Source organism: Coregonus lavaretus (genome assembly GCF_964263955.1).
Source record: "Coregonus lavaretus genome assembly, chromosome: 4".
Lineage (NCBI taxonomy): Eukaryota > Metazoa > Chordata > Actinopteri > Salmoniformes > Salmonidae > Coregonus > Coregonus lavaretus.
Window position 1 is genome coordinate 35,131,107 of NC_139991.1, and position 11,466 is coordinate 35,142,572.

General features: G+C 43.5%; 1 protein-coding gene across 1 annotated transcript in view; it reads left to right on the forward strand.

The window, feature by feature from the left end:
• klhl8 (kelch-like family member 8) overlaps positions 1-9,686 on the forward strand; it is a 31,862-nt gene extending 22,176 nt beyond the window's left edge. Inside the window, exons 4-10 of the mRNA XM_084159818.1 lie at positions 1,357-1,543; positions 1,803-1,946; positions 4,329-4,440; positions 4,607-4,775; positions 5,882-6,041; positions 6,991-7,192; positions 9,048-9,686. Coding sequence (XP_084015944.1) covers positions 1,357-1,543; positions 1,803-1,946; positions 4,329-4,440; positions 4,607-4,775; positions 5,882-6,041; positions 6,991-7,192; positions 9,048-9,171 — 1,098 coding nt within the window. The 3' untranslated portion in view covers positions 9,172-9,686. The remainder of the gene's footprint in view (positions 1-1,356; positions 1,544-1,802; positions 1,947-4,328; positions 4,441-4,606; positions 4,776-5,881; positions 6,042-6,990; positions 7,193-9,047) is intronic.
• The last annotated feature ends 1,780 nt before the right edge of the window (positions 9,687-11,466 follow it).

An 11,466-nucleotide genomic window follows, 5' to 3' on the forward strand; every position in this document is an offset into this window, starting at 1 on the left:
TAACTTCTTCTTGAAGAGGCTCCTCTGTCCTCCACTCGTTACCTGTATTACTGGCACCTGTTTGAACTTGTTATCAGTATAAAAGACACCTGTCCACAACCTCAAACAGTCACACTCCAAACTCCACTATGGCCAAGACCAAAGAGCTGTCAAAGGACACCAGAAACAAAATTGTAGACCTGCACCAGGCTGGGAAGACTGAATCTGCAATAGGTAAGCAGCTTGGTTTGAAGAAATCAACTGTGGGAGCAATTATTAGGAAATGGAAGACATACAAGACCACTGATAATCTCCCTCGATCTGGGGCTCCATGCAAGATCTCACCCCGTGGGGTCAAAATGATCACAAGAACAGTGAGCAAAAATCCCAGAACCACACGGGGGGACCTAGTGAATGACCTGCAGAGAGCTGGGACCAAAGTAACAAAGCCTACCATCAGTAACACACTACGCCGCCAGGGACTCAAATCCTGCAGTGCCAGACGTGTCCCCCTGCTTAAGCCAGTACATGTCCAGGCCCGTCTGAAGTTTGCTGGAGTGCATTTGGATGATCCAGAAGAGGATTGGGAGAATGTCATATGGTCAGATGAAACCAAAATAGAACTTTTTGGTAAAAACTCAACTCGTCGTGTTTGGAGGACAAAGAATGCTGAGTTGCATCCAAAGAACACCTCATGCTTTGGGGCTGTTTTTCTGCAAAGGGACCAGGACGACTGATCCGTGTAAAGGAAAGAATGAATGGGGCCATGTATCGTGAGATTTTGAGTGAAAACCTCCTTCCATCAGCAAGGGCATTGAAGATGAAACGTGGCTGTGTCTTTCAGCATGACAATGATCCCAAACACACCGCCCAGGCAACGAAGGAGTGGCTTCGTAAGAAGCATTTCAAGGTCCTGGAGTGGCCTAGCCAGTCTCCAGATCTCAACCCCATAGAAAATCTTTGGAGGGAGTTGAAAGTCCGTGTTGCCCAGCGACCGCCCCAAAACATCACTGCTCTAGAGGAGATCTGCATGGAGGAATGGGCCAAAATACCAGCAACAATGTGTGAAAACCTTGTGAAGACTTACAGAAAACGTTTGACCTGTGTCATTGCCAACAAATGGTATATAACAAAGTATTGAGAAACTTTTGTTATTGACCAAATACTTATTTTCCACCATAATTTGCAAATAAATTCATTAAAAATCCTACAATGTGATTTTCTGGGAAATAATTTCTCATTTTGTCTGTCATAGTTGACGTGTACCTATGATGAAAATTACAGGCCTCTCTCATCTTTTTAAGTGGGAGAACTTGCACAATCGGTGGCTGACTAAATACTTTTTTCCCCCACTGTATATATCTGTGTGTCCTGTAGGTGCGCCTCCCCCTGCTCCCAGTGGACTTCCTGACGGGCACGGTGGCCAAGGAGGAGATGATCAAAGGAAATCTGAGCTGCCGGGATCTGCTGGATGAGGCCAGGAACTATCACTTGCACCTCAGCAACAAGGTGGTTCCTGACTTTGAGTACTCAGTCCGCACCACGCCTAGGAAACACACTGCAGGTAACACAGACTGGTAGCCTGTCCAACTATTAAACAATCAGCTATGTGATACGGTCGAGCTTGTACAATGCAGAACAATGATAAAGGAAAAGCTGGAAATCCTGCAGTTCTTCTTCATGTCACTTGTATGTATTACGAGCCTGACATAATGAAACCTTCAGTCTTTGATTGAGTGTATATTAATATGTTGAGCTGGCATTGCAGAGTGTTGTTTTTCTCACTGGTCCTGCTCTGACCTTTGCCCCCCACCTCTCCTCAGGTGTATTGTTCTGTGTTGGTGGCCGGGGAGGTTCTGGTGACCCATTTCGCAGCATCGAGTGTTACTCCATCAGCAAGAACAGTTGGTTCTTCGGGCCTGAGATGAACAGCAGGAGGCGCCATGTTGGAGTAATTTCTGTAGGAGGTGAGAGATGGAGGGATGAGGGAGGTGAAGGGAGAGAATTGGTGAATAGATGTGTGTTGGGCACAGAGATGGATATAGGACTCTAGTGGCCAAAAGCCAGTTTTCGCATGGGCAGCGCCATTGAGGACTTTCACCACTTTGAAGGAGTCAACTAGGTGGGACTTCCAATTGGTTAAGGAAGGATCATATGACTCCAACTGGGTCATCAGGAGGGATCAGCCAATGAATTATACTTGTGAAGAAGAAAATGGACTACTTCAAAACGGAGATGGCTTCAATGGCGTTGTCCATGCTCTCACAGACGCCTTAATTAGACAGAAACAGTGATGCGATGTCTATCATGTCTATGGTGTTGGGAGAACAGTAGGGATGTAGCGATTCACCGATACGCATTGGTCCCCAGTTCAAATGTTTAAGATGCAAGTGCATCAGTCTGCAGGAGCCCAAACCGATCCAAATGAAGCATGTATTGGTAAGAAAAACGATTTAAAACATTACGACTCGCCGGTTCACTAACGTTTTTTACTCATTATTTTTTTCTGCCTTATTCCAAAAATACTTATCTGTTGAGACGGAATTGATGTGTCCTCTCCTTCAGCCTATTGAACTTTTATGCATGTAACTGCGTATCTACATGTCAGATAACAACTGTTTGCACAGTGCGGGAGATGCAGCTGCTTGTGCCAACGAGAAGTAGGCCTGACCTATCCCTTTTTCTAATAAACGTAGGCTACATCTGTGCGGCACCTTTAGCATTCAGATGTTTGTAAAATGGCTTTTGCAATATTAAATCAAAGGCTTTATTAATTGAGGGAAAACCAATGTAATTTGCTGGGTCATTGTTAGCAAAATGCTGTGTAGGCTACCGGAGTGGACACAACTCACATCTTGCTGATTGCACATCTAACTGCTGATTGGGGCTTTGTGATTGCCAGATTCACCAGATGAAATGTTTTTGGTAGTTCTGCTTTAAACACTGTTTTACATTAACAGGGTAAAGGTGTAATTTCATAACAAGGACAGCAATAATTTTTTGCGAGCCGCACTGGTCGGAACGAGCTCTCCTCTGTAAAGTTTAAAACGGTCAAAACCATTTGCTTTTGAGACGGGGGTGAAATCCAAAGCGGTGTTATAATAATTGGCTATGTATGCCATAGTGGTTCACTGACATTATCGGCTGATATTGGCCTTTTATGGCTATATCGGTATCGGACGATAACGTCACCGATTAACCGATATTCAATAAATAGAATGAAAGAAGGGAATATCATGCTTATCTGAACACATGGCCATTCTCATTATGTAATTTATGTAACAATGTAAGAAATCAACATTTGAAGCATATTTCTTGGACAATTGCTCTTTTGGATGGCAATTTATGAGAATTCAATGTGGAAAAACTACACCATCGGCAGATATAACGGTATCGGTAATCATCCCGCCCCCCATTTTTTTTGGGGGGGGGGAATCAGTATCGGACCCCAAAAAACATATAGGTCTGGCTCTAGTCATAGCTAATTTCTAAAGAATTTGGAAAGGCACACACCTGTCTGTAAGGTCCCACAGTTGTCAGAGCAAAAACCAAGCCATGAGGTCGAAGGAATTGTCCGTAGAGCTCCGAGACAGGATTGTCGAGGCACAGATCTGGGGAAGGGTACCAAAAAACTTCTACAGCATTGAAGGTCCCCAAGAAAACAGTGGCCTCCATCCTTCTTAAATGGAAGGAGTTTGGAGCCACCAAGACCCTTCCTAGAGCTGGCTGCCCGGCCAAACTGAGCAATCGGGGGAGAAGGGCCTTGGTCAGGGAGGTGAACAAGAACCCGATGGTCACTGACAGAGCTCGAGAGTTCCTCTGTGGAGATGGGAGAACCTTCCAGAAGGACAACCATATCTGCAGCACTCCACTAATCAGGCTTTTATGGAAGAGTGGCCAGATGGAAGCCACTCCTCAGTAAAAGGCACATGACATCCCGCTTGGAATTTGCCAAAAGGCACCTAAAGATTTGTGATTTGTGGTATTCCAGATATAATCATTGACCAGTACCTGTCCTGAAATGTGATCAGTAGGCCTACCTCTAATCCTAAACCATAAATTCTACATCCTAGAATTTAGGATTAGTTACGATTGTTTCCCCTGCACAGTTGAGTTCAGTCTAATATATAGTCAGGTTATGAGGGTCTAGTAGTCCTAACCTTGTGTTCCTTGTGTTCCTTAACTTGTGTTCATCTTGGTCCTCTAGCTCAGTTGGTAGACCATGACGCTTGCAACAACAGGATAGTGAGTCTGTTTCCCGGGACCACCTGTATGTAAAATGTATGCAAGTATGACTAAGTTGCTTTTGATCATAAAAAAAAGGCATTATTTATTCTATCCCTCATCAGGTAAAGTGTATGCAGTAGGGGGCCATGATGGTAGTGAACACCTGGGCAACATGGAGATGTTTGATCCTCTCACCAACAAGTGGATGATGAAGGCTTCCATGAACACTAAAAGGTATGTAATGTCTGGCAAAAGGCAAATTAAGTCTCTAATATGAGTTACAGAGATTGTGTTATAGAAATGTAGTTTTACAGCCAATCATAAAGATCCCTAATTATAATCCTACTCACACTCATATACTACGCATACTGAACTATTTTCAATGCTGTGCTGTGTGAAGGAGAGGCATAGCTCTGGCAGCTCTGGGAGGTCCTATCTATGCCATCGGGGGTCTAGATGACAACTCCTGTTTCAACGATGTAGAGAGATATGACATGGAGAGCGACCGCTGGAGTGCTGTGGCGCCCATGAACACGCCCAGAGGTGGAGTGGGCTCTGTGGCCTTAGGGGTGAGAACAAGACAGTCTAGACACCTGGCTGTACTGACCATATACTATTATGGATCAAGTGTTCATTAGGGCACACCATAGCAACATTTTCCAAAATGTTGTACAGCAGAAAAATAGTGTTTCTTTCATTCAGATAGTTCTGCACTGTTTTGTGCCTAGTGAACACGACCCAGGTGTTACATCACATTTATACGTACACTCATGACATCCTCAGATGCTTTTATAACCATTTGATATCATTGACATTGAGTAAGGAGATTTTATCCCTCGTGCTGTTTGTGATTTGAAGTCTGTGTTCCTGTGCATAATAACAGGCCATAATAACAGTTAACCCTATCAGTCCAGAGACCCCAGCAAAAATCTGCTTTTCATTTATCTGACTTTCATTTACCTGCATGTCCAGCTCTAGTGCTGTATTTAGCCTCACAATGAAGAGTTTTACCATTTTCTATTCAGGACAACCAGGACTACAAGTAAAACAATTTGACATAAACAGTTGCATTCATGAGTTTTATTGACAAATATCAATAAACAAATAAGGTCCCTCAAAGCAAAAACCTGATAAATGAATGTATTTGAATGTACAGAAATAGTTTGCTCAGTGGGAAATTAATATACAACTAGTCAGTGACAACTGTGTGGAGTTTGTGACAGCAACTATGTGATCTTATTACAGTATTATAGACACTATGTCCTGGGATTTCCTATGATCTTCTATGTAGAAGAACCCATTAACTGTAGCTTGTGAGCATCATTAGTTACATGTGCGTGTTTGGGAGAATCTCAGCTTTTCATACATAGCTTTTAATAATGTGTAGCTCAAACCATTCGGACTCTACAGACATTTCTGTAAAAAGACCCGGTCCCGGGCCCTTGTCTCACAAACACCACTCTAGCTCAGCCCCAGTTAATCACACAGACTAATGGATGCAGAAGAAATAGACAAATCCAATGGTACAACCCAGAAGTCTGTAGCTCAAACACACAATGTTTAAAAGGGATTAGAAGTCCAAATCACACTGGTGTTGTGGTGGGACTTACTGGGTTAACCCTCTCCTCCCCTGTCAGAGTTAGACCTATATGTTAACACTCTCCTGTCCTGTCAGAGTCACGTGTATGCTGTGGGGGGTAACGACGGTGTGGCCTCTCTATCCAGTGTGGAGAGGTTTGACCCACACCTCAACAAGTGGACGGAGGTCAGGGAGATGGGCCAGAGACGGGCAGGGAACGGAGTCAGCGAGCTCAACGGGTGCCTCTATGTAGTGGGTAAGAACACAGCTCAGCACCACTGCATTTACATTTTAGTCATTGTGGGGGGGGACTATGGATCTGTCTCCGTACGTACGTTAGTCACATGCGATATCTGACACCACTGGCCCGACGTTTACGAAACTTGAGTGAATGATGTGTCTTGCCATAGAGATCTGGCATTAAAAAAATTACACTGATTGGCCCAAGGGGGGACGCTATAGTAATCGACTGGAATTACAAACTTTGAACAAACATTTTTCCTGTCCCGTTGAATAATTGTCACTAATTGGCCCATCGCCCTGAGAGGGCGCTGCAACATTCGTGGGGGAAGACATGTTTACTGTTGCCTTGTTTAGCAGATGGTCTTATCCAGAGTGACTTAGTAGGTAAAACAACCACATATCGATTCACCACATCATTGGAAACAAAACCTTCTCATATTTCACATCATTCCAATGGCCGCTTATTGCTATGGGTCACATGGTTCCCACCCACTCACACACCACTACACACAACAGCTGTTGGCTTGTAAACATGAAACAGGAGAGAGAAAAGTTCATGTTTTGTCAAGTTGGTTGCTAATTAAAAGCGATCCATGAGGATGGGGTGATTTTATTGTGTTTTATTGTATAGTTTGCATGAGTCAGCATTGGTGTGTTTGTGGAGGAGGAAAAGCTACTGATAACCTCAGTCTATGCATTGACCTCAGTGGAGGGAGTAGATATTTTATTGATAGTCTGCAGCTTCACTGACAGCATAATGCTATTCAAGACTTATAACAAGATATTGGATTGATTTGCGACTTAGAACTTAGTGAGTGCATAGATTTGTAGTATGTTTGTGATCCCTGCGGGAATTCAACCCAAGACCTTGGCGTTACTAGCACCACACTCTTACCAACTGAGCCAGCTATACAAGAGTACATCTTAGCCATGTATCTGATACTGTCTGTCTGCGCTGTCAGGTGGCTTTGATGACAACTCCCCGCTGAGTTCTGTGGAGCATTTTGACCCCCGTCTGAGTCGCTGGGACTACGTCTCTGAGCTGACCACGCCCCGGGGTGGAGTGGGTGTGGCCACGGTTATGGGTCGCGTGTTTGCGGTCGGAGGTCACAACGGGAACATCTACCTCAACACAGTGGAAGCCTTTGACCCCCGCATGAATAGGTGAGATGGAGAGGGGGGATAGGAAGGGGTTCTGTTCAGGTGAGACAGATGGGTTGTACCAGGTCAGCTAAATCAAGTGCACCCATTTTATAAAAGAGTATCTCTGGCCTACTACACCACCACCTGTACACTGGACACCTTTACAGTATCCTGTTTGTTTTTGTTTTTTTACAGTTGAAAGGAAATTCTACATTTTGGAGCAGCTAGTCTGATGTACAGTGGGGAGAACAAGTATTTGATACACTGCCAAATTTGCAGGTTTTCCTACTTACAAAGCATGTAGAGGTCTGTAATCTTTATCATATGTACACTTCAACTGTGAGAGACGGAATCTAAAACAAAAATCCAGAAAATCACATTGTATGATTTTTAAGTAATTAATTTCCATTTTATTGCATGACATAAGTATTTGATCACCTACCAACCAGTAAGAATTCCGGCTCTCACAGACCTGTTAGTTTTTCTTTAAGAAGCCACCTTGTTCTCCACTCATTACCTGTATTAACTGCGCCTGTTTGAACTCGTTACCTGTATAAAAGACACCTCTCCACACACTCAATCAAACAGACTCCAACCTCTCCACAATGGCCAAGACCAGAGAGCTATGTAAGGACATCAGGGATAAAATTGTAGACCTGCACAAGGCTGGGATGGGCTACAGGACAATAGGCAAGCAGCTTGGTGAGAAGGCAACAACTGTTGGCGCAATTATTAGAAAATGGAAGAAGTTCAAGATGACGGTCAATCATCCTCGGTCTGGGGCTCCATGCAAGATCTCACCTCGTGGGGCATCAATGATCATGAGGAAGGTGAGGGATCAGCCCAGAACTACACGGCAGGACCTGGTCAATGACCTGAAGAGAGCTGGGACCACAGTCTCAAAGAAAACCATTAGTAACACACTACGCCGTCATGGATTAAAATCCTGCAGCGCACGCAAGGTCCCCCTGCTCAAGCCAGCGCATGTCCAGGCCCGTCTGAAGTTTGCCAATGACCATCTGGATGAACCAGAGGAGGAATGGGAGAAGGTCATGTGGTCTGATGAGACAAAAATAGAGCTTTTTGGTCTAAACTCCACTCGCCGTGTTTGGAGGAAGAAGAAGGATGAGTACAACCCCAAGAACACCATCCAAACTGTGAAGCATGGAGGTAGAAACATCATTCTTTGGGGATGCTTTTCTGCAATGGGGACAGGACGACTACACCGTATTGAGGGGAGGATGGATGGGGCCATGTATCGCGAGATCTTGGCCAACAACCTCCTTCCCTCAGTAAGAGCATTGAAGATGGGTCGTGGCTGGGTCTTCCAGCATGACAACGACCCGAAACACACAGCCAGGGCAACTAAGGAGTGGCTCCGTAAGAAGCATCTCAAGGTCCTGGAGTGGCCTAGCCAGTCTCCAGACCTGAACCCAATAGAAAATCTTTGGAGGGAGCTGAAAGTCCGTATTGCCCAGCGACAGCCCCGAAACCTGAAGGATCTGGAGAAGGTCTGTATGGAGGAGTGGGCCAAAATCCCTGCTGCAGTGTGTGCAAACCTGGTCAAGACCTACAGGAAACGTATGATCTCTGTAATTGCAAACAAAGGTTTTTGTACCAAATATTAAGTTCTGCTTTTCTGATGTATCAAATACTTATGTCATGCAATAAAATGCAAATTAATTACTTAAAAATCATACAATGTGATTTTATGGAATTTTGTTTTAGATTCCGTCTCTCACAGTTGAAGTGTACCTAGGATAAAAATTACATACCTCTACATGCTTTGTAAGTAGGAAAACCTGCAAAATCGGCAGTGTATCAAATACTTGTTCTCCCCACTGTATATTGATCTGTGTTGTGTGTGTTACCTCAGATGGGAGCTGGTGGGGTCGGTGTCTCACTGCCGGGCCGGCGCAGGAGTGGCTGTCTGCTCCTCGCACATCAGCCAGATCAGGGACGTGGGCCAGGGCTCCAGCAACGTGGTGGACTGCATGTGACCTGTGATCCCTGAGCTGACCACATCGACCGACTGCACAAGAGCAGACCAACCCAACCCACGCACAAGCACTCAACCACACTGCACAGTCACTGAACAGGAGCACTAGCTGTTGTTCCTTTTAAGCGCTGACTGTAGGCTTCTCCCTAAAGAATGTAAGAGGGGTGCTGCGCCACCTTGTAAACTAGCTGTGCCACTGTGGGGGGGAAAAAATACAAAAAGTTTTACTGTATTTTCTTTGCTTCTTTCGACTGCTTTGGTTCTTTATCAAGTGAAAATGGCTGATAGTTGAGCTTTAGACGTCATATTAGACAGGCCTTGAATATCAACTTGAAGAGGAACTTTAAGAGTAACCAGTTCGGAAACTATTCAGACCCCTTGACTTTTTCCACATTTTGTTACGTTACAGCCTTATTCTTAAATTGATTAATTTGTTTTTCCCCCCTCATCATTCTACACACAATACCCCATAATGACAAAGCAAAAAGAGGTTTTTAGACATTTTTGAAAATGTATAAAAATAAAATAAAAATAAAATATAACATTTACATAAGTATTCAGACCCTTTGCTCAGTACATTATTGAAGCACCTTTGGCAGCGATTACAGCCTTGAGTCTTCTTGGGTATGACACCACAAGCTTGGCACACCTGTATTTGGGGAGTTTCTCCCATTCTTCTCTGCAGATACTCTCAAGCTCTGTCAGGTTGGATGGGGATCGTCGCTGCACAGCTATTTTCAGGTCTCTCCAGAGATGTTCGATCAGATTCAAGTCCTGGCTGGGCCACTCAAGGACAGTCAGAGACTTGTCCCGAAGCCACTCCTGCGTTGTCTTGGCTGTGTGTTTAGGGCCGTTGTCCTGTTCGAAGGTGAACCTTCGCCCCCCAGTCTGAGGTCCTGAGCGCCCTGGAGCAGGTTTTCATCAAGGATCTCTCTGTACTTTGCTCCATTCATCTTTTCCTCGATCCTGACTAGTCTCCCAGTCCCTGCCACTGAAAAACATCCACACAGCATGATGCTGCATCCATCATGCTTCACCGTAGGGATGGTGCCATGTTTCCTCCAGATGGGCCTCTGGAGCTCTGTCAGCTTGGTCACCTCCCTAACCAAGGCCCTTCTCCCCCGATGGCTCAGTTTGGCCGGGCGGCCAGCTTTAGGAAGAGGCTTGGTGGTTCCAAACTTCTTCCATTTAAGAATGATGGAGGTGACTGTTCTTTTTTTTATTTTTTATTTTTTATTTTTTTTATTTTTGGGGGGGGGATGGATCAGCTTAATATTGCAGATAGATTGTATCTTCTATCAATGTAATTGTCTGCATCACTTCCAATCCCCCATGTTTTTTTTTAAATTTTTTATATATATATATTCCCCTTTATTACTTTTCAACCCCACCATCCTTTCCCTACTTGGAGTAAATTAGTGAACAACAACGCCCAGGCCTCTACTTCCGGTCTATAATTACTATCTACACCTTATGGACAGAGTTAATTTTACAGTAATTCTATATCCATATATATATATATATATATATATATATATATACACATATATACACATACACACATACATATATATACACATATATACATATACATATATACACACATACTTACATACATACATATATATATATATATATATATATATATATATATATATATATATATATATATATACATATATACATACATACATACATCTATTTATTTTTTTTGCTCCTGAAACTTCTTCTACTCTAAACCTCTCCGATCATTTTCATGATGTCCATCCGGTTTGCTTCTAAATGCCATATCTTTCTAACTGTGCTCTTTCCCAAAAGCTCCCAACATACAACCTATATACTTATTATGGACACAGTATGCTTACATTATTAGCTATCTTTGTTATTATTTGTTGTTATTTGTTATTAGTCTGTGACTGTGTTCTTGGGGACCTTCAATGCTGCAGACATTTGTTGGTACCCTTCCCCTAGTCCTTGCCTCGACAAAATCCTGTCTCGGAGCTCTACGGACAATTCCTTCAACCTCATGGTTTGGTTTTTGCTCTGACTTGCACTGTCAACTGTGGGACCTTATATAGACCAGTGTGCCTTTCCAAATCATGTCCAATCAATTGAATTTACCACAGGTGGACTCCAATCAAGTTGTAGAAACATCTCAAGGATGATCAATGGAAGCTCAATTTCGAAGTCTCATAGCAAAGGCTCTGAATACTTACGGTATTTTAGTTTTTAATACATTTTCAAAAATGTCTAAAAACCTGTTTTCGCTTTGACATTATGGGGTATTGTGTGTAGA